This window comes from Anabrus simplex, chromosome 8 (genome assembly GCF_040414725.1).
Source record: "Anabrus simplex isolate iqAnaSimp1 chromosome 8, ASM4041472v1, whole genome shotgun sequence".
In the NCBI taxonomy this organism is placed as follows: Eukaryota; Metazoa; Arthropoda; class Insecta; order Orthoptera; family Tettigoniidae; genus Anabrus; species Anabrus simplex.
This window is the reverse complement of record NC_090272.1, coordinates 196,354,997-196,379,832: the sequence shown is the minus strand read 5'-3', so window position 1 is coordinate 196,379,832 and position 24,836 is coordinate 196,354,997. Positions and strand designations below refer to the sequence as shown.

General features: G+C 39.2%; 1 protein-coding gene across 1 annotated transcript; it reads right to left on the bottom strand.

The window, feature by feature from the left end:
• Positions 1–440: 440 nt before the first annotated feature.
• On the bottom strand, positions 441–24,357 carry LOC136878963 (E3 ubiquitin-protein ligase MGRN1). Its single transcript, XM_067152607.2, has 2 exons — positions 22,107–24,357; positions 441–829 (listed from the first exon to the last, which is right to left on the bottom strand). Exons 1-2 carry the CDS (start codon positions 24,112–24,114, stop codon positions 750–752), a joined length of 2,088 nt encoding a protein of 695 aa, XP_067008708.2. The 5' UTR covers positions 24,115–24,357; the 3' UTR covers positions 441–749.
• Positions 24,358–24,836: the final 479 nt, after the last annotated feature.

The window sequence follows — 24,836 nt, the reverse complement described above, 5'->3', positions numbered from 1 at the left end:
TGACATGGACAGATGTCGAAACCGGTTCCTTAATAATTTAAATATGTTGCTACATTGATTCGTGCAACAGTGTTATTGTATTGAAAAGGTGGAACATTTTTCTCTTTTTAGCATTGTATATATCATGCATGACCATAAGCATGGGCCGTGAAAGCATTAATGGTAACAGGATAATAATCCTTATTTGCTAACACGGTGGGACTGAGCTGGCAGTCTGCCACTGCCAAGTAGTGTCTTGGAAAGGTGAGTCGGTCCAACTGAGGAGCCTAATTGGCTAGTTCTGGGTAAAATGCTGCACATATGTTTGTTCTAACAACTCAAAAGTTTGGTTCTATTGTATTTTATTATTTTTTTTTTCATGTACTGTCTAACGTACATCTTTCAACATTCAAATGAGGAAATTTTTAACATGTGTATATCTTTATTCTCAAGAAGTTCATTATTAGGTAAACAATAAAACGCTGCTTTTTCAGTCACTCTTATACAGGCACCTTCTTGGAGCCACAAGACATGCATGTCACTTCCGGGGTACTCCTTAGCTTTTTGTCCTGATCTACTTTGACGCTTCGTACATCTATTATTATGACGGGCTTGCCACACCCTAAGGCATTTTATACCTAACCACCAGGTTTCAATGAGGTTGTGCATAACCTGGAGAACAGACACTGCTTGCTGGATTTCAGTAGCGTTTCCTCCATTAGGAAATCAGCATCCCTCCACTCGAAGCTGTTGGTCCCGTGAGTGTCAGGTTATATACTGTCGCCCAACACTGCTGTAGAGTCACTGGCTCTATGGTTTACTCCATCCTGTTGCAGATAAACTTGGGCATCTAATAAACAAAACAAAATATTGCATTTCTAAATTATGAAAGAAGAAACACCACTGATACTTAACAAGTCTTAACAATTCTTAATTAGATGTGAAGATAGGTTTTGTTTTAGACTGGAAAGTCTGAGAAATCAGACTTGCAATTGAAGAGGGGATTACAAAACCTGCCAAGTCAAATTTTTGGTGTTTGTTTTAAATTTAGTTATGCTGCTCTGTGTGTTCCCCTATATGGGGCTGGCTCTGAGGTTGGTTCTGAAATGTAATCAAATGCAAAACAAGGTTGTGGTTTTATGAGACTGTTGATGTTGTGATCATGGCCACAGGACCTCCAGTTTTATGTGGAATGTGAACCAAAGGGACAATACTTTCCATTTCAAAAACCCCAGATGCAATGGTCAGGATTTGAAGCACTGCCAGCGATGATGTCGCTCAGCTATCGCATCCTTCATAAAGAAAGCAAATGCTGAGTATAACTACTCTAATTCAGACTAGTAGCTCACAACGAACAAGGGGTCCCAGCTGAATATAACATACATACTTCATTTACTTCTACTTCTGGTGAGTTCTAGTTCTCTTGTTTATGATGCTCAGGGAAATTCCCTGATAAGACCTGATTTGAAATTGTATGATTAAACCCCTAGAGACCTGTTGTAAATGTATGTTGGGGTAACAAACATGGTTATTAAAATGAACTGGATGTGATCCTTTCCTTTATCAATGGAATATTTTATTAAGAAAACAGGTTCTTTATTTTATAACTGTGCAGGACCACAGCAAGTTTGATATTCGTTGGCCAGTAAAATGTGTACCAAATGGGCAGGCTACTCAGCATCACATAACAATCATAGAAAGCTATTTCTGATTAAACTAAGATTAAAAACTTGCATAGTATTAAAGGAGCACCAAATGGGCAGGCTACTCAGCATCACATAACAATCATAGAAAGCTATTTCTGATTAAACTATGATTAACCCTCGAAGTGGCAGTCATTTATCCTGTAATGGCAGCGATATTTTACCAGTGTTGCAGACTCTTTGTATAAATTGTGTTAAAAATCGTTGACTTGTTATACATACATAAACAGCACACCCTTTTATCCTCAAAAGTACAAGGAATAAGGTGGTGATGATACTAAAGCTGTTATTTATCATCCACAAAGTGTACAGCCAAAAATATGTTGAATTTGTTTATATTATTTATTTTTGCAAAAGTTTTGCTATATAGAAAATGTTTATATTTAGCTAAATTTAAAAAAAATGACATACACAAAAGAAGCACCAGTTCATAGTAAATAGGTGCATACCAGTATATAGTTTATAATACTGTTCTTAGCTGGAAAAATTATACAACAATGTATACAACAATTGTATGCTGCCACTTCTACATTTCACTCAGTCACTTGGGTGGGTCTTTCTTTTTATTCCACGATTGTGAGGCCTCCAGAAGTGCACTAGTTTATAACACCCCTGGTGAATACCACCATTACAACCTCGACACCAGAATGTAGACTTCTTCTTCTTCTTCTTCTTCTTTACTTTCAAGCACACAACACATAGGCGATTGTTATTCTGTGGTAATATTTCGAGAGCATGAGAGGGGCCTCCTGCATGACCTGTTGGCCTCACAACTGGAATTGGGAACTGTTCATTTAGCAATCCCCTAACTATACTGATCATGAAGTCTCACCTTGCTAAAGGCTTATCAGTGTTCTTTATGTACAGGACGTATGTGTCAAATAATGTCACATCTAAAAGATTTGAAAAAGAACTGATTCCAGTACCTTCTAGTGGGTCTGGAACAAGTGGCATGGAAAGTGCACTTACCTTTATTATCTACACCTCCCATGAAGTTATTGTACTTATGAATCAGTAGTGGTTTCAACCCCTCATTTCCCTCAATGTAACATCCCGTTGTGAGACAATAAACTGGTTTCCTTGTTTTCGTCTCTTTATAAGCAACCAGTAGAATGTCACCTTGCCTAAAGTAAACGATTTGCCTTGATTCAAGTTTTGTACCTGAAACAATCTGAGACAGTCCCTTTTAAGATTTATTCACTGCTCCTGTGAGGAAATGATTCGGTATTGCTGAGATGAGTGCACATCAACACTTCAGATTGATATCAGAAGGAAAACTGGCGACTAAATATAGCTGGCTCAGCTGAGACATTCGTGTGGCCGGCCGCTGAGTATGTAGCAGCTAGCAAAAGACAGCGGAATTATGACGCTACTTTGGCGACGATTTACACTAGATTAGTGTAAGATGTTATTAAACAAACTATTTCATGATTATGGCCGAACATTTCTCCTTCAATTGATTCGTAATTAGCACATTTCGATGAATAATAATATTATCGAAATAAAATAAAGAGCATGTCAAAACGCCTGATATCAGGCGTTGCCACTGGGCAAACGCATAAAACGCCTGATAACAGGCGCTTGCCAATTGGAGGGTTAAAAACTTGTCTAGCATTAAAGGAGCACCAAATGGGCAGGCTACTCAGCATCACATAACAATCATAGAAAGCTATTTCTGATTAAACTAAGATTAAAAACTTGCCTAGTATTAAAGGAGATGTTCAAAGCGACGTCCCCTAGCTGTCAAACACATTTGGCACCTCCTAAACTGGTATGCAGACACTCGACAAATCTCATCCTGTGAAATGTTCTTTGCCGAATGTTCTCCTATAGTTCTTCTCTTGTGTGAAAGTTGTTGGCATATACCTTTCCTTTCAACATTGCCTACAGGTAATACAAGGAATTGCAGGGATTTAAATTGAGGGGTCTAGCTGGTGACTGAAATTTAAAGGGGCTTTGTCTCCTTCTTTCCTTTTGGTTCAGATGGGATCCGGTGCAATGGAAGTTCTTCACTATACTACATACCACATTCCTTTGGAAGGTGGATGTCAGGAAATCTGTGAATGAATCAAAACCGGCACTCCTTTCTTTGATGCAGTACTTTACAATGTAAAATCCTTGTTCTAATGTAAACATCACTTTCTAAGCAACACTAAACTAAAACCATTCATACAGAAACTACACTGCCAAAATATCTGTGTTAACAATGGAGTGATAGCAACATTAATAAACTCTTCTTGAAGTCAATTAGGTAACTTCTTTCATCAGTCTTGCATATTAACATTACATCACCACATTCAGCTAGCTGTCTTTGTGGATCAGTGGTAGTATCGGCCTCCAGACCTCAAGATAGCAAGTTAGAGGTAGTCCGATTTTTGAAGGGCAGAAAAAAAGTCCATGCAACACTCCATGTGTACAATGTCGACATGTAAAAGATCTCTGCTGACAAATCTGGTGTTCACCTGACAAAATTTATTAAAACTCTACCATAGACTCCTAAGAGAGATTTGGATTACTCTTCCCGCTAGTAGACCTGGAGTAAAACAGAACGTTGGAATTGATGAGCAGACAGCCAGATGGCGTCAAATTAAAATGTCTGCATACGGTAGCTGAGGCCATACCACATTCAGATGCCAGCCTGAAGCTGGAGATAACTCCACTACCACAGCTGCACAGAGTGAGGTGACCGTTCAATCATAAGTACACCTACCATGCACAACTTTAAAATAAAGACCCTCTAATTGCAAGAACTTCCTAATGTTAAACCAATTAAAAATATAATAAAACAGTCACTTTATATGTAAACAAATACTTTACATAAACGTTAAGGATAATGAAATTAAAACTCTTAATAAACAAGAGAGAGAGACTTATACTTGTTGCTTTTGTGCATGTGTGACAGCGACGCACCTTCAGACCTATGCATGACCATTGTGCTGCAAGGTCCTACTGATATTCCATCCTCTTCTCCCACTACAGGCCTCCTGATGTTGCCTGCCTCAGAGAATGAACTGATTTTATCGGAATGTTTTTGTACTATACACGTTAAAATATAAAATAATATTAAAATACCATTACATTATAATTACACTAGCTGATGTACCCGTGCATCGCTACGGAATTCTACATTGTATACAAAATTTTAGATTAGTTAGTGTACACTTTGTGAGCAAGACTGTATTAAATTGCATAGCTCTTAACATTACCCTAGAAACGCGACGGAGAAATCACCAAATGTCTTTTCTCATATGAAGACTGTGTTAGGGAATTTTCACTGCCTACCGTCAGTCACAATCACGTTGGGGAATTGCATTATAATGGCAGACACTCATTCCCCAGCTGCCTTTTTACATCCTCAGAAAGAATGTCTCAGTGGCTTTCGGAACTGAAATGAACATAGGTCATTACAATGACGTCAGTAGGAATGGCGTTAGTAAAAGCAATGATTTCACACGAATATGCGATCAAATGAAAAACAACACATTTTCTCTCTTTTAACAAACAGTACTACGCTGCCAATCTAACAATCCAAAGTTCCACAGCTGGAATGACCAGGCCGCAAACAGCCGTGATCCGTGTGAACACTCTTAGTCTTTTCTCGGAGGGGAAGGGGGTGTCGAATAGTGGAGAGTCCCAGGGCAAAAACTATGCCCTTTTACTAATCTGTTTCCTAGGAGTACCCGACGAGTCGGAAAATCTCAATTCACTACACTGGCAGCGGAAAAATCTATCTGACTTGGAGGCAATTTTTTCCTCCAAGCCAGAGGAGAAACCCCCTCTTCACTGCTAGTTATGAATAAAATGAATGTAGAATTTAATGAAAGTGAAGAGGACAAAGCTCTTTTTAAGAAACGACTTTTTTCAGGGTTTTATTTTTAGTTATTTATTGAATTGTGGTGCTATAATTTGGAATATGCATAAATTGTAATTCTAGATCAGGTCATACTACTACTAAGTGAGCCTCTGCCTTAAGAGTGCACACTGCTCATTCTAAACAGTGCATCAGAGTAGGGATCGAATAGCTGGAATACTATAATGAACCAGTGAGTTACGTACCAGCAGTACGGTATCAGAAAATGTATGAACCAGAGGAATGACATGCTAAAAAAGAAAGTTTTCTAACTCCCCAGTCATTTCCCGCCAATATTCAATCAGGCTGTTATACTCGGTACGCAGCAGTAATCCCATCTATCGGAGTTGAACGGCAGCATAAGGGACAAAGAACATTACCACGAATAATGGTCAATGTAATGTTATTGTTGTCTCTTGATTAATTAGTTTCATTTTCTGTATTGATAGTTAACATGTAATATACATAAGAAAAGGTTCCACCTTATCAATACCAATTTTATTTATATAAGATTAACTTACAGGACTGATTTCGACTTTTTGAACAGCATCATCAGCTGTACATTGGTACCTTCACGTAAGTCAAATATTAGTTGAATTGCCTTTCCAAATGGAGAAGTTATGGGCAAGCACTATATCCAAGCATTCAAATTGGGCATGTTTAAGAGTAAAAATTGGTTATATGGTACAATCTAGATAGTTAAAAGTGAGTTTGTTTTTTTAGGCCTAAAATTAGTGTAAAATGGCTAATTTTTTAAAGTACAGGTATGTTAAACACTCTAAAATGCTTAACACATGTTAAAATCACAAATTAAAATATACAGTGCATGTTAAAATCCTTTATAATGGCTCAGATCACTTCATTGGAATGGATTTATACGCCTTGCGTATGTCTATATTCTTGTTTGAGTCCAATGTAGATGAAGAATGTCAGTGCTTGCGTTCATGGGCAGTGCTCTCGTGGGGGGTTTCTACTATATATTAAGTTATATCCACTTGTATATTTGATAGGTTTATCATATTGTTAATAGCAATTCCAGTATATGAACAGAGGTAGATATGTGCAGCTGTGACTGATACATGGACTTGAAGTACTGAATGTAGTCTCTGTTGTGCGTGAATATTTCAGATGCAGGTAGGTGGCTCTTTTCTCTTCTATAATATTTTGCTGGTGTGTGTCTGTAAGAGACGAAGATAGTGTGAGAAAGTTATAATCTGAAACATGCCTGCTTTTGTGTGTGTTAAAGTGATAAGTACTTACTATTGCTGTCGTGGTTGGGATGCGTTGAGTTTGGCTGCCTGGTGTGTACTGTATTGCGCTCTCTTTGAGCTTGTGTTCGCTGCTGTAAGGGGGATGGAGGGGTGGGTGAGGAGAGTTACTGTCGTAGGGGTAGGGGTGGAACTGGGCGTATCGGTCATCTGCGCTGTACCGCGTGCTGAACTCTGTTTGTTGATTATTTTGAAGTAGTGGTTTTTTAAAGCGGGGATGATTTTATTAAATATGGTGTTGGTTTTTTCTGTAATTTTGTTTATGGTGTAATTAGGATTAATGTATTGATCTAGTAGTATGTACAATTCCTCATGTATCAATCACAGCTGCACATATCTACCTCCGTTCATATACTGGAATTGCTATTAACAATATGATAAACCTATCAAATATACAAGTGGATATATCTTAATATATAGTAGAAACCCCCACGAGAGCACTGCCCATGAACGCAAGCACTGACATTCTTCATCTAAATTGGACTCAAACAAGAATATAGACATACGCAAGGCGTATAAATCCATTCCATTGAAGTGATCTGAGCCATTATAAAGGATTTTAACATGCACTGTATATTTTAATTTGTGATTTTAACATGTGTTATGCATTTTAGAGTGTTTAACATACCTGTACTTTTAAAAATTAGCCAATTTACATGAATTTTAGGCCTAGAAAACAAACTCACTTTTAACTATCTAGACTGTACCATATAACCAATTTTTACTCTTAAACATGCCCAATTTGAATGCTTGGACATAGTGCTTCCCCACAACTTCTCCATTTGGAAAAGCAATTCAACTAATATTTGACTTACGTGAAGGTACCAATGTACAGCTGATGATGACTGTTCAAAAAGTCGAAACTGGTCCTGTAAGTTAATCTTATATAAATAAAACTGGTATTGATAAGGTGGAACCTTTTCTTATCTATATTACATGTTATTGTTGATCAATGTTATGCGCTTTCAATATTGTAGGCCTTCACATTTAGTTTTCTTCCGACTCTGAAATACCACTCTTATCAAAGTCGGTACGGTACAATTGAATAGAACATAAATGGTCGGGAACTGTATTCTCTATAACTTTTGTTATGTAGTACTTTTCGATAAGACCAATAACATAGGTACCATATTCAAAAATTACATTTTAGGTGCCTTCCCCTAAACTACAATTTCATACAGGGTGAATAAAATTGTTTATAGCTTAGACTGTAGTTTCTTATTCCCTGACTCTACTGTATATACCGACTTTCATTAAATTCTGTTAACCCATTTTCTCGTGGCTCGGCGTGGATATGGACTTGGCAACAAAAATACAAATTCATGAATATCTGTTATCAAAGCCGGTACGGTAACAAAGTATGACATAAATGATCAGAAATTTAATTCTATATAACTTTAGTTATGTAGCATTTATCTATAGGACCACTAATAATATAACTATTTGAGAATTAAATTTTAGGCCTTCCCCTAAACTACCATTTCAATCAGCGTGAGTAAAATGATTTACAGCCTAGATTGTAGTGGCTCATCCTCCGACTTCACATGTCGATTTTCATTAAATTATCTTCAGCCGTTTTCTCGTGATGCGTGTACATACATACGTACAGGCAGGCAGACAGAAATGACAGAAAAGTAAAATGTGCATTTCCTTGTTACTATGAACATGACCGATACAGAAATACCATTCTTTTCAAATTCTGAGCAATGTACAGACAAAACTTTTTTAAAAAATATATATAGCCTATAGATTATAGCAACTGTATATACCACCCTCTATTATCCTATTCCTCTCTCTCCCAGTACTTGTGAATGTGTGCACTGTTTTAATTACATTTAAAATGTTTTAAAAATAAAGCCTCTAATGTAACAAGTAAAGTGTGTTTTGTTGGTACCTTACATCCTCTCGACTAACATTCTCAAGGTTTTCAAGTCATATAGAAAGATAGGAACTTCTGATGTGGAGGATTCTGTAAGAACAACAAATTAATAAGGAAATAATACAAACGATCAAAGATATGAACCAAAATTGTGAAAGCAGTGTGACAACTAAGTAAGGTCAAACAACATGGTTCGAAGTGAAGACGGAATTGAGACAAGACAGTATAATGTCACACACACTGTTTATCATAATTGAAGTGTGCAGCTGAATAAGGGTCTATGTTACAATTTTACCCATGTTGAGTATTTATCTTAGTAAGGTCTATGGACACTATTTCCACAAGTTTATTTCTTAATCCATTTACCCTCCAGGGTTGGTTTTTCCCTTGGACTCAGCAAGGGATCCCACCTCCACCGCCTCAAGGTAAGTGTTCTGGAGCATGAGACTTTGGGTCTGGAATACAACTGGGGAGGAGGACCAGTACCTCACCCAGGCAGTCTCACCTGCTATGCTGAACAGGGCCCTTGTGTGGGGGATGAGAAGATCGGAAGGGATAGACAAGGAAGAGGGAAGAAAGCAGTCGTGGTCTGAAGTTAGGTATCATCCCGGCATTTGCCTGGAGAAGTGGGAAACTACAGAAAACCACTTTGAGGATGGCTGAGGTGGGAATTTGCCCCACGCCCTACTCAGTTGACCTCCTGAGGCTGAGTGGACCCTGTCCCACCCTCGTACCACTTTTTTACATTTCGTGGAAGAGCCGGGAATCAAACCTGGGCCTCTGGGTGTGGCAGCTAATCACACTAACAACTGCACCACAGTGGCGGACTATTTCAACACAAGTTATGTTAAAGAATTAGCTTGTGCGGAATAAGGGTCTACGTGCGCACTTGCCTACCGCCAGGCATGCTCCGACTTTTTCAAGCTCATAACTCGAAACACGCCGGGTGTAACATAGACCCTCATTTGGCCGCATGTTTCAGTTATGGAAAGAAACAAAAATTGATGGACAAGTGAGAGGTAAAATGAAAACAATGCTACATCATTACGTGGAAGTGGAAGTTCAGCTGTAGGCTAAGTTGTGGAATCAGGAAATTGAGGATTTCCAAATGAAGATAAGTGAAAAGTAAGATAATGGTAGTGACCAGAAGAGATATAAAATGAGAAACGGTGACATAAGGATCAAGAAGGAACTCTGGATAAAGTCAACAGCTTTAAATATTTAGGTAGTAAACTGTCAGAGGAGGAAAAATTGTACAAAGAGATAAATACACTAATTGAACAAGCCACAAAGTGTAACCAGAGTGTAAGACAAGTTGTATGGGACAAGGATGTGTCGATGAAATGCAAGACATATTTGATACCATCACTGACATAAGCTTAGCACCCTGGACACTGACCGAGAGAAGCAAGAGAAGAATCCGAGTAAGTTAACTGAAATGAGGTTCCTTAGAAATACGCAGGAAAGAGAAAAAAGATGAATACAGGTGTTAAAAAATGAAATGGCATCAGGTGGGAGTGTCCGAGGACAAGTTCAGTTCGCCAGATGCAGGTCTTTTGAGTTGACTCCCGTAGGCGACCTGCGAGTCATGATGAGGATGAAATGATGATGAAGACGACACACACACACCCAGCCCCCGTGCCAGCGAAATTAACCAATTATGGTTAAAATTCCCGACCCTGTCAGGAATCGAAGCTGGGACCCCTGTGACCAAAGGCCAGCATGCTAACCATTTAGCCATGGAGCCGGACAATACAGGTGGTAAAAGGTTAGGAATATAGGACCAACGCATAAGAAGCAAAAGAATCCAAGAGATCAGTAGGCCTATAAGTACCGGAAAAGAAGAAAAATGTGAAAAATAAGTCGTAAATAGAAAGAACAGAACATGAAAAGGAACACATAATTTATAAACCTGCTGACAGGTCTGTGGGGAAGAGGGAGCAACAGACAGAGCAGACAAGGACAATCTCCACATCTTCATACACCGCCGTCTTGAAACAGATAGGTTCTCTCCTCATCAATCCCAGTTCTTTCATATCTGTTTCTTTTTAGCCTCCCGAAGAGTTCGTTTACGCTTTCAAGCTTCATCAGTAAGGCAGGCTTCAACGTTCATTGTGAAGCCATCTTGAGAATTTGTCTATCTGGTGTGAGAGGAGTAAGATAAGATAAGATAAGAAAAAGGTCACTTAAACATAAGAAAAAGGAGAAGAAAAAGAAGATCAAGAAGTCATCAATGATCTGCATTTAGGGCTGTCACCCAAGAGCCAGATTCCATATCAATTGTTTACCTAGCCTTTTCTTAAATGTTTTCAAAAAACTTGGACATTTCAATCTGTTACTTTTCACCCTATAAAAGAATATTTGCCCCAAGTTGTCCTTTCGGATTCCAACTTTATCTTCATATTATGATCTTTCCTACTTTTGAAAGGTCCGCTGAAGTTTATTCATCTAATAATGTCTACTAATGCCATCTTTCCACTGACAGCTCGAAACATACCACTTAGTACAATTTACGAACTTCATCGTATAGATCCGTATTGATACAGTTAAAACTAATAGGTTTTGGTCCACCCAATCAATACACATCACTTTACAAGTGAAAAACTATATAATTAAAAATCATATTAAATAAAATCTGTTTCTTAGTACATACCACTTAGACGAGCATTTTGTCTCCGTATTTCCTATTCTTCCCAGCCCAAAGTTTGCAATATTTTCAGAACACTACTCCTTTGTTGGAAATTGCTCCTGACAAATTGTGCTGCTTTCCTCTGGATCTCTTCCAGTTCTCATATCAAGTAGTCCTGGTGCAAGTCCCATACACTGGGTCTTACCAGGGACTCATAACCATGTGAAGAGCTCTGTAACCTTTCTAAACAAACTCGTTAATATGATTACCCCATTGAAGATCATTTCTTATATTAACACCTAGGTACTTACAGTAATCCCCATGAGTTTTTTTTTTTTTTTTTTTTTACAACTTGCTTTACGTTGCACTGACACAGATAGTTCTTACGGCGATAATGGGACATGGGACAGGAAGGGGCTAGGAGTAGGAAGGAAGTGACCGTGGACTTAATTAAGGCACAGCCCCAGCATTTGCTTGATGTGAAAATGGGAAACCACGGAAAACCATCTTCAGGGCTGCCGACAGTGGGGTTCGAACCCACTATCTCGCGAATACTGGCCGTACTTAAGCAATTGCAGCTATCGAGCTCGGTTCCCCATGAGGTACTTTCACTCTGATCAACACAGCAATTAAAATTGAGAGGGCCGGGCTGAGTGGCTCAGACGGTTAAGGCGCTGGCCTTCTGACCCCAACTTGGCAGGTTCGATCCTGGCTCAGTCCGGTGGTATTTGAAGGTGCTCAAATACGTCAGCCTTGTGTCGGTAGATTTACTGGCACGTAAAAGAACTCCTGCGGGACTAAATTCCGGCACCTTGGCGTCTCCGAAAACCGTAAAAGAGTAGTTAGCGGGACGTAAAACAAATAACATTATTATTATTAAAATTGAGAGGACTTTTTTCTTTTGGTGAAACATACAACCTGACTTTTCATCCCGTTCACCATCATACCACTGTCCGCTGTCCACCTCACAACATTGTCTAGGTCCCCCTGCAGTCGCTCACAGTCCTGCACCTCATTTACTACTCTATACAGCATAACAAATAGTCTGTGATTCCAGTTCTTTATCCATACATATTTATATATACAGTATATAAAAAACATCTGTCAGTTAGGTCATCAGCCCAGAGATTGGGTGGATCCTCGAACAGCACCACCAAAATGAGGCATACTAGGCAAGACGAGGAGTGAGGTAGTTTGCCATTGTTTCCCTCACAGGACCAGAAAGTGCTATTGCAGCATGACTAACCCTTTGAGCAACACCTTTTGTAACACTCCGGCGCACTGGCTGGGCTCTGAATGTCATTACTCAGCACCACCCATACCCCAGCTGCTTCCATATTGCCACAGCCGTGGATGAGACTGGGACTTTGGTGGAAGCTACATTTTGCAAAAGTACTGCATCCATCAAGAAATGGCAGTAGAAAAAAGAAAGCTCCAATAATACTGCATTGTGGGACTCTCCTCTTAATCATTACAGGATTCCTGGAACTTGCTTCTGCCTTATAGTATCTGTACATATCCTTCCACTGTTTGCTGATTTTTTTTTTTTTTTTTGCTTTACGTCGCACCGACACAGATAGGTCTTGTAGCGACGATGGGATAGGAAAGGCCTAGGAAGTGGAAGAAAGCGGCCGTGGCCTTAAGGTACAGCCCCGGCATTTGCCTAGTGTGAAAATGGGAAACCATGGAAAACCATCTTCAGGGCTGCCGACAGTGGGGCTCGAACCCACTGTCTCCCGATTACTGGACACTGGACGCACTTAAGTGACTGCAGCTATCGAGCTCGGTCTAAAATTCATATTGCTGCCAATTATGTTAGCCATCATGTTATCCTTAGCTGACTTTTTCGCTATTCTATTAAGCTCCTTCAATCTCTACTTATTTCTACAACTATTCCTAACTATTTCTTTCTAACCTGCACCATCTTCTTAATCTCTCTATTTCTCTATGATATTATAGTGGATTTTTTACCATTCCTTACAACCTTTAAAGGTACGTGTCTTTTTTCAGAATTATTGCTTTAAAACCATCCCATTGGCTGTTTACATTTTCCATTGATTACAATTGCTTTTTAAAAATTTTCCCATGTCGCTCTTATCAACCGTACGGTTTTGTCTAATAGTCCTTACTTTCATGACATTCCTTCCTATCACATTTATTTTTATCTATACACAGCTTCATGATCACTTCAGTTTCTCTATAGAGGTCATGTGGTTTTATCAGAATATTTTTCCCTTCTAGTTGATTCCATCACTTTCTAATTCAGTTGTCCTTTCCATATTAAATATTTACCATTTGTTGGTCATGCCGTCGTTCACATTCCCTTCCCAGTCAAAATGGTTAAAACAGGAGGCAGAAAATGGAACACAAGACTAAGGAAAAATACTCAAAAGTTTAAGAAAAATAATGGAAATGGTAGTGTCTAGTTTGTTCTTAGACGAGTGCTTGTGTAAGGTTAGAACACACAATGACAGGACAATACTGGAGTCTCTGTTCACACTGGAGCTCTAGCATACACTGAAACCAGGGAGCAAGGAGGAGCAAGTACATTTTGCCTTTACATACAGAAGGATGGCATGGGTCCCCTTAGTGCGTCCTAGTCCGCTAACTATGCGAATTGGTTGAGGGGCAAGTAAGTGGTCCTGAAAGTCAGGAGGCAATGTAGACCCATGGTGTATCGCACATTATTGTAACACCCAAAGACAATGCAAACCCATGGTGTTCCTCACAATAATTGTACTACTCCTAAGGCAATGCCGACCCGTGGTGTTTCTCACATAGTAGCACTAATCACAGGCAACACAGACCCACGGTGTTTCTCATAAAGTGGTACAAACTCATAAGTAACGTAGGCCCATTCTGAACACAGTGGAACCGACCAGTGGAATACACACGATGACACTTATCACAAGCAACGCCTTGATCCGAAGTGTTCCTTGCATAATGGCACTGCTCCTATGTAATGTAGACCCATGGTTTTCCTTGTAGGGTGATACTAGTCGCAAGTAACATTGACTCGTGGTGTTCTGGACTTAATGGCACTAATCACAAGTAGTCTGATGGTTTTAATGTAGTAGTTCCTTGATCGCCCCTTTTAGTCAGCTTTACAACAGGCAGGAGGTGAAAGTCAGGATATGAGATGCTATAGAAAGGGCATTTGGACATGAAACCTGCATGTTTTAGGGTATACTTTATAAGTTCATATCTAAGAAACAATTTGTTCCAAGACTACCAAATAGTTCAAGGATCCAACCATAAAAAAATACATTTAAAAATTCAAATATCTGTCATATCTTTAGGTATAATTTTGACTTAAGTTATTACTTAGAGTAATAATACTTTTTGTTTTAGAAATTGCTTTATGTAGCACCGACACAGATAGGTCTCATGGCGACGATGGGACAGGAAACGGCTAGGAGTGGAAAGGAAGCGACCTTGGCCTTAAATGATGTACAGCCCCAGCATCTGCCTGGTATGAAAAATGGGAAACCCACAGAAAACCATCTTCAGGACTGCTGACAATGGGATTTGAACCCACTATCTCCCGAATACTGAATAATAATTTTTATGCAAGTTATAACCCTAGTACCTACAATACTTACATGTATCCAAAAGGAATTTTACCCAACTAAAATGGGCTAAAAAAAAAATCATCTCTCCTCAAAAATTTGCTGATAATTAGTGTCATTCTTCTTATATTTTATGGGAAAATATGTGTTCTTGCAAGTCTTCCTTTCAGCTTTTAGGCAATTAAAGAATTATGCTGTGTTCCATTATTCTAATTTTTACAGTTACCAACTGATGAGCCCAAATTGGCATACTGGGGCAAAACGATGGCAGCCAAGAATGAGTTAGCTGTAAAATTTATAATGTCCAACAGCGGACCATTTTATTGGTACAGCGAATTTCCTTGTTCAGGACAAATATGTCAGGTTCCATATGGGAATCCATATCTACAACATACCACATACCTACACGTGGTGCCCCTGTTAAGCTGAGCAACCCAGCGGAAGGTTGGGTATCAACCCCAGCGGGAATCTGGGTCAGCGAGCCGACAGGATGTGGAGGACAGTGGAAGGCAACGGGAAACCACCACTGGCAGTATCTTCCAAGACGTTCATGAGATGGACCTCTTTGTAAAAGATTCCGGAGGTAAAGATTCCCCTCATTCGGATCTCCGAGAGGGGTGTATATATCTAAGGAAATAAATATTCGGACATGAAAAACATGGCGCAGGACAGGCAACAGTGGAAGAGGTTCATCCCATGACAAGACCCGCCATAAGGCAGAATACCTAGATAGATAGATAGATAGATATCACCCTCAAGAAAAGTTTTCCTCCTGTACCTTATCTACACGTCCTCGTTTTGGGAGTTACCTTCAATTATTTGAGTGCTTTCTACCTACTGTGCCTGTTTGCCAATATCCAGTATTCGGGAGATAGTAGGTTTGAATCTGGAGCATGGCATTGTATGGAAGTGAAATGTGGTTGATAACTAACTCAGAAAGAAAGAGAATAGAAGTTTTTGAAATGTGATGAAGGTGAGATTGGTAGATTGAATCACAAATGAAGAGATATGAATCAAATTGGCGAGAGAAAAATTCCGAGAAATCTGACCAGAAAAGGAGAGCTGGTGGCTTTACGTCACACCGACACAAATAGGTCTTATGGCGACGATGGGATAGGCCTAGGAGTCGGAAGGAAGCGGCCGTGGCCTTAATTAAGGTACAGCCCCAGCATTTGCCTGGTGTGAAAATGGGAAACCACGGAAAACCATCTTCAGGGCTGCTGACAGTGGGATTCGAACCCAATATCTCCCAAATATGAGCTGAAAAAGAGACAGAATGATAGGACACATCTTAATACACCCAGGACTTGTTCAGTTAGTTTTCAGGAGAAGTGTAGGTGGTAAGAACAGGAGGAGTAGACCAAGGTATTAATATGACAAGCAAATTAGAGCAGATGTAGGATGTAGCTGTTACGTAGAAATGGAGAGTTTAGCACAGGATAGGGTGGCATGGAGAGTTGCATCAAACTAGTCTATGGACTGATGACTCAAACAACAGCAGATAGGAAGATGTGATTGCTTTCTAAACGTGAAGGAACTCAGGGAGATTCACTTACCAACATCTGCCAACAATATAAAAGTTATTCTTTGTTAGGTGTCAACTGTTTCCTCAATTCTGCTTGTTGCTTCACCGTACATGTAGTACACATAGCCTCAGCGTGTGTTTTTAGTGAAAAATGATTGGATTATTAAGTCCATCGTAACCACGCAAAGGGCGTTCAGGAAAGAGTATGGTGTGCACAATCCTCTTTAGGTCGAAACAACTGGGTTTTTGTTGAGTGAGTCTGGCAAGCATCGCACAGCTGGTTTGGCTGATGTGACAGAAATGTTCACACTTGTTTGGTTTGGTGTCCTAGGAAACAGTTATGTCCTGGTATTCGTATTCCATGTGAACGAGTGAGCAAGGTAAAGAAACTGAGGCCATATAAGATGACTGCCGTTCATGTGTTGCAGAAGCCGGATAAGGAAAAACTAGTCTGCTACTCCATTTTTCCTGGATTTTACTGTATGGATACCAGGCATTCTGAATACCATGTGGTTCACAGATGAGACCTGGTTCCATCAGACTGGCTATGTGAATTCTCAAAATACCTGCATTTGAACCACACAACCCACATGGTATTCATGAAAGACCCCTACACCTACAAATGTTTAATAATAATGTTATTGGCTTTTCATCCCACTAACTATTTTTACAGTTTTCAGAGATGCCGAGGTGCTGGAAATTAGTCCTGCAGGAGTTCTTTTGCGTGCCAGTAAATCTAGTGATACAAGGCTGACATATTTGAGCACCTGCAAATACCACCGGACTGAGCCAGGATCGAACCTGCGAAGTTGGGGTCAGAAGGCCAGCGCTTCAACTGTCTGAGCCACTCAGCGCGGCCCCCTAAAGTTTAAAGTTTGGTGTGAGAGCAAACCGAATAGTGGTCCATACATTGAACACAGACCGATACAACGACATTTTCCTGCAATTTGCGAAGCAAGTAGATGACACTGGAGCTAACTCAGGGTTATTTACTTGCCCCACGTCAACTCAGTTGTCTCCTGCTCTGATCAGCAGCTTCTTTGAGGACGGAGTAATCTCTAAGAATTTGTGGTCTTCAAGATCATCAGACTTAACGACACCAGATTATTTATAATATCATTATAAATGGTCCAATAACAGACCATTTATATTGGTATTATAAATTTTCTCATTCGGGACAAATATTTCAGGTTTCCTATGGGAATCAACATCCAGCCTATATCACCAGATTATTTTCTGTAGGGTTATCTCAAGGATAAAGAGTATCAAAATCGATCAAGAACATCTCAAGATTTGAAGACCAACTTCATGACTGTAATCAATGGAACAGATAAGGAAATGTTGCAGCTAACTACCAGAAGCAAGGAGCGACAGGTACGGCTATGTGTACAGGAAGATGGAGGTCATTTTCAACATCTGCTGTGATCTCCCACAGTTATTTCATCTTCTATCTGCTACCAGACAAAAATGGGATCTTTTTGAAAACCATCTGGCTTATATAAATTACCCCATATACTGTAATGTATATTTATTTCATTATATTAAAATTTCTGCATTCAATTATTCAGTTTTTTTTTTTGTTCTTATCCAGACGACCCCTAGTACCAATCAGTCCAAATAATCTATTTAATCTATTTCATACTGCACATTTTCTTTGTAACTCTAACAATTTACCAGATAATTACCGTATTTACGCGAATAATCCCCGCACCCTAATTTTAGGAAGGCTGATTTTGAAAAAAAAAAAAAAGAGCCAACATTGACTCAAATAAAACCCGCACCCCAATTTCGTGCCTCAATTTTTTTAAAAAAATTATGCAGGTATTATTCGCATAAATACAGTACGTTTTTACATGTTAAAGGAGGATTTTGATCATACAGCCTAGAGGGCTAGCACATCGAGTATAGTACAGCTGGGCGGATTACAATGAAAATAGTTATTGGTATCCATTAGTGATTAAAGTCCAAAAATTGTTATTGGCCTTACCATTTCACTCGGTGAGAGAAACTTAGTTAAGGCAAAAAAAAAAAAAAAAAAAAAGAGTGAAGCAAACCAAAGCAAATGAATATCTGGGCTTCCTAAAAGAGCATAAACAGTTTACTGACTAAATTGTAACAAATGCAAGTGATGTTCCCTGGCTAGGGGAACCGAAACGTTCAGGACAGATATGAAACGTTACAGGGAAGTTGATCAGAGGTAGGTTATTATTGGACTTCACTACTGCTACCAAATTATACTGTACTACACTCAGGTATACTGAAATACCTGTAAGCAAACTTTACAAACAACAAGGAAAAAGTAGGATTGATAGGATCCTGAACATTATTAACACATTAAGGATTCTAGAAAATAATACTGTAATATACAATTTTTTTTTTTACATGAATCAGTAAACAGAGAAAGCACAAGATACATATAGATTTCAGTATACACCTCCACATCATTAAGAAATAGACTCTACAGTCTCATGAAGACACGAATATACAGTAAACTTATTGTAAGGCTTATAATAATACTAATATTATTTGTATCTACCTGTTAACTGGGATATCTTTTGGCACATTCTGATCTAGAACAAAGTGCAACTATAACAGCCACCTCGGGCAAAACTACTGCAGCTACATGCTATTTTGCTGCTTAGTTATTTGCTTGCACAATTATAAGTCATAATAAGAACTACTGACAAGATATTTGTTAGTAACATTTCACTGGTCTAGTTCATCAACGGTACACAGTAAAGAGCCTCCCCGGGGAATGAAGGGGGCGGAATGCTTGCACCGTGTAATTTCAAGAAGCGTCTATAGGCACTTTTATTGTGCCAGAGTTCGTAATCACACCCATATGTGTTGAGTTCTGGAAGTGATACCATATTTTATACATTCAGCCCAAGGCAGTGGTTGTTGACACAGGTAATGGTAAATGCTGCACGATTTAGGATATTTACTTATAAAAGTAAATACACCAGACTATTGCTAATCCAGTCTCTAGCCGTGATGTTAAATAACCAGAGATGAGCTTCTATGGTGTTATGAATCGCTATCAATAGTTGTGCTACAGCTATTAACTGTCAATTGTTTCATTTGAAGACTTCACTTACAGTACAGTATATAGCACATTATGTTAGATCTGAACCAGAAACTGGAATTTTTAGAAAAGTTGGGCCAAAGTTCTCTTGGAAACCCACTCCTGCTGGATACATTGTTGGATGTGAAGCTGTTTGTATCCAAAAAGAAAGAAAATGATATTTGAAAATACGAGACCCAAAAACTTAATGTAGCCTAACTATAAAGATTTTCAGACTGTAAAAATCACTCATTATAACACATATAATACTACAATATACTATACCTGTAAAAAAAGAAAGAAAAAAAAAACCCACATTAACAAACAAAGAATGACATATTTCATTCTACAAGAGCATCCTCAGCTTCTATCAGATCAATTTAAATTGTGTATATATGTACGGTATTGTTTACGCTACATAAAATTGTCAATGATAGGGAATTTCTGAACAAGTGAGACAAATTATGATTTTAGTAGTCCTCCTCTGTCACCTTAGTAACTTAAGATTCTGTACTTAACCTAAGCTACTAATTGTCCATTACCTCCAGCGACTACGTTTGGACTGAAGCCAATTCCCTTTTCTGGTCGTGGTTGCTATGTTGTGGGGTGAGGGGAGTGTTGTAGGCAATAACTCTGTTCAACAGAGAGGGGTGGGGAAGTGCTGTCTTTTTGTGCATTAGGGAGTAAATGTATAATAATGGTGGCCTTTGTTGTTAAGGCATCAAGTCTATGTGGTATAACACCATGGTTAGCCAATTCAAGTCCCATTGGTGGGAAAAAATTTCACCATCAGAATGTTGGTCAGCAGGGTAGGGGAGGTGGTGGTCTATATACAATTTTTGTTAAATAGATTGCATGCCAAAAGCGTGGATCCAATTCAAAACCTCTCCACAGTGTGATTCGTCCATCAGATGGGGACATTAAGCCTTGAACAGACCCGTAGGTGCTATTCGACAGAAGTAGGCTGTGTGCTGGCGCCGGGTTTCATCCTCTTCTTTCCTCCTACCATACATCACGTCATTCATTTCATCCCATTAACTCTCCTCATGAGGGTGACATCAGGACTGGCATCCACTTGTAAAAACTCATTACGAAGGTTCACCTAACTTCACACCCGACCCTGTAGAGAAACGGGACAAGGGTTGGACATACATACATGCATAGTCATTCATAACATCACCAATTCACAATCAGTGAGAAGTTTATGCAGCATAAACAATACTGCAGAACGAAGTAAATCATTATTTGTTTATTAATGTGAGGGTTTTTTATTTTTATTTACAGGTACCTATGATATAATGTTATATGTGTTATCATTTAACAGAGTGAAATGCTTTATATTATGTGTAGTCATTGCCTTTCAGTTTCATCTCAATTTATAACATTTAGGTTCTTCAGTCTGACAAAACAATTTGAGTAATAAATTTACAAACTACCTGCAAGAGAAAACATGTGGTACGTAATAGTATTATACCTGAAACTGAAACAACTTCATTAATTCATTATTCATTTTAAATGTATAACTCAAAAATAGTTTTGGCAGGCTGAAGAACTTAACAGTTTAAAAAAAAAAGAGACTGAAATGCTTTAAAGTTAGATTAACTTAGACCGGGCAAGTTGGCCGAGCAGTTAGTCGCCTTACTGTGAGCTTGCATCCGGGAGATTGTGGGTTTGAATCCCACTGTCGGCAGCCCTGAAGATGGTTTTCCGTAGTTTCCCATTTTCACACCAGGAAAATGCTGGGGCTGTACCTTAATTATGGCCACGACCGATCCTTCCCACTCCTAGGCCTTACCTATCCCATCGTCGCCATAAGACTTATCTGAGTCGATGCGACGTAAAGCACATAGTAAAAAAAAAAACTTAGTCGTCAATGAAAAGTATGGCTTCCCTTCTTAACAAACCAAATAACTTAGTGGGTTGGGAAGATGAAGGGTTATCCAAAAAAGTGAAAATGAACATCTTCACCACAGCAACTAAAATTCTGGAATGTTTCATACTGATACTGCATGTAGATATTTTCAAAGTTAAATTTTTCTTAAATGTATGAATGCTACATTGTAGCATTGGATTTAATAAAGTACAGTAGATGTTCAACTAAATTTCTCACAGACACACTCAGTAATTCAGCACTCCTGTGTGTAAGGTATGACCGGAGTCGCGAGAATCAAATTATTTTTATATCTACATATAAGGATGGGTTGCTGCTTCCCAATCCCTGGCAATGAAGACATTGCTTTTCTACACGTAATACAAATAGAAATGTATATGATTTACCTTACAAAAGACTGGAGCTTTTGGTGATGTAGCTATTCTGAACTTTTATACCTCCACTACTTTTTCGCTGTACATCAGTCACATCTCATCTACTCTAAAATCTTGCACTTAGAACAATTAAAAAAAAAAAAAGCAGAATCAATGCCAAACTTACACTAAGTTATGTACATAAAAAGCTACATTTTGAGGAGAAAAAAGCTCAATTGATACGTTTTTGGCACCTCCTTGATTTCACTTGGGACATGAAGCATTAAAGCACCATTATGCTGACCGAAGAGAAATGAGATTCTTAGTCCTTGCAGCTAATGAATCCATCAGAAAAGAAGTGACTGAAAATTAAATTTTGTTAAATTTACAACTCACTCATAGCTAAAGACCTTTTATCCTGGCTATTTGAAGAATCTTGACGACTTCCTGCAAGTGTGAGAAGTTGGCGGGTAGAGCTGCTGGAACTGTAACTATCACCACTCGAACGGTTACTGAGATGGCTCGTTGCACTGAGGGGTGTACCAGGTGTACCCATCCAACGTCCTGGCGTGCTCTCTGCTGACGACGGAAGTGCCTTCTCCGTGTGCAGTGGGCTGAGTATTGTAGTTGTAGGATCCTCAGGAGTGTAATAATCTGAATCGTCCCCAGCTGCAGTTGTAGTCACCAAACACGCTTCTGGGTCATTAGTTAAGCCACTATTATTTCCAAGTCCTTCACTCTTTACCGGTACTTCCTTCTTTTCCTCAGCTATGACTTCCACCTTAAGATCTAATTCTTCGTCCTCATCCATCTCATCATCTTCCAGGTCATTGACAACGACCAAGTCAAGAGGCTCGGAAGTTGAATTTGCTACTGGATGAAGCAAGGGAGAGAGCTTTTCTGCTTCACTATCTTCATCCAAGTTCTCATCCTGTTCACAAGATTTCTCATTCACAAGCCTCACAGTATCATGAGGTCGTGAAACGTTTTTATCTCGATTCTGCAGACGGCCACAGTGTCGAATCAACAAAGGAGATTCAGAGTGTTCTGTTTTGGTTTCCCCTTCCCGTGCAAGTACTACAGATGTGTGGAACTCTGGAGAAGAACATGTTCCCCCACTACCAGTACCTCTATCTCGAGGACTTCTTGTAATATCACAGTCTTCAGAACTAGATTTCAATGATGATGGTGTTCTTTCCATGATGGGTCTGTTCAGGATTTCTGCAGCTTGAACTGCCACTTCTTGATCAGGTGTTTCAGCTACATCTAGTGGGGGGCCAACTGGGACCATTCTTGTAGGACAGGGACCATTTAGAGCTTCTAAGAGGGATACAGCTTCATACCCAGCAGGAATATTTTCACAGCTTCCCTCTGGTGGTAAAATAGCTGGCTGTGGATGATTTGTGGATTTCTGCAACGCTCGAATCTGAAGCAAAGCACGAAACGGAGCTCTACAAATGGGACAATTGTTTGCCTGATAACGCAGAGAATCAGCACACGAATAACAGAGACACAAGTGTCGACAAGGTAAAATCAGAGTGTCTCTTACATCACACATACATATAACACACTCTGCTCCATTATCTTCTGTTTCTTCATCACTTGTGCCCTTATTATTGTCGATATTTTTATTTTCAATCCCATATATTTCTTGTAAAAGGTAACATAAGCCATCGACAAAGAGCTTCTGCTTCAGAGCCTTCAACACGTATGTTCCATCAGAATGATGATCAACAACTGCAATTGTCGTATGAGATTGTCGTGGCTCTTCCAAACCTTCCTCAGCAACACAGTGGATGACAATAGGCATAATATCTCGATCTGGATTATACGCAAGCTCTTCATCTGTGTAACGGCTAGGATCAAATGCGTGAGAAAATTGGCAGAACTGTTGATTAGCTCCACGTTTATAATGGTACGTCTCAGAGTTCAAGCTAGAATCACGAGGATTGTATATTATCCCGTTTGCTGTAATATCCTCTGTACAAAAGTAGTATATTGTAATCGCACATCGTACATCACAATCGAATGTAAACTCTATATTAAACTGAGTACTCTTGGACGCTTCAATGTGTCCTTCATTAATTTTATTCAAAGTGTCAGGCGAACGAACAAATCGAAGAGATTCTTTCCTGATATTTATCAAGCTCTTCAAAGTCTTGGTAGGATCGTTAGCTTGAGGTGGAGGATACGGGAATGGAGTAGGTCGACTTCCGAGGAAATTAAGATCAGCATTCTCTCCAAACAGATAAGCCTCAGGTTGGGGAGTGTCGAATCGCTCGCCACCCATTATGAAATGATTGCCGAAATAGTTTCCCGACCTCGGAGGATACTTATACGCAAGATTGGAAACTATGTCAACCTCTTCAACACCTGCGTGCTGTCTGCTAGCTAGAGCACCCATAGTTTCAATCACTGACAGTCACGAACTACTTGGCGAAAACAAGTTACCGCTGAATATTAGCGCACTGTAGGTTTAATTGTCACACATTGCTCAAATAGCAATACCTTCCTTATGCATATAATGACGCACTTATTTTCACTTGTATTCCATATGCAATTCATCTGTCACAATCATAACATAAGTATCCTCCACTTGCAAAGGACGTCAACTTTCCCATTCCACAAAAATGCAAGAAAAAACTGATTGGATAACAACACAACCAACACACCTACGTGTTGCTTCAAATCATAACAAGGACACAGATCACGGTCCGTTACTTAGTACAAACGGTTCCTGTTAACTCTCAAACATCCTACTTGGCTTAACACCAGGACGAATCAGATTTCCAATACTGCTAGTGTTATTAGTGTATTTGTTATAACCCAGTTTTCGAGTCAAAATTGGTATATAAAATGTAAATCGGAAATTGAAATGAACATGTTGATAACTTATTTGTATCTTACGTAAAAGAAATGACTAACCGTGAGACATACATGTCAAGTGTATAGAACTTAAGTGAGGAAATGAAGGTTCCACATGAACTATACTTGAGTGTACTGATAGTTGTAGATGAGAGCTTTACTTCGACATACGTGGATCTGCGAACTTTTGAGCAAGATAAACACTTTTGCCCATTACTGAACATCGGAGATTTATCCAAAATTTATGCAGAAACCTGTCTT

Coding starts and splice junctions, on each gene's coding strand:
- LOC136878963 (XM_067152607.2), bottom strand. CDS start 24,114: ATGGGTGCTCTAGCTAGCAGACAGCACGCAGGTGTTGAAGAGGTTGAC. Junction 830..22,106: donor TAAAAGGTCTTTAGCTATGA/GTGAGTTGTAAA, acceptor TTTGTTTATTAG/ATGCCCAAGTTTATCTGCAA.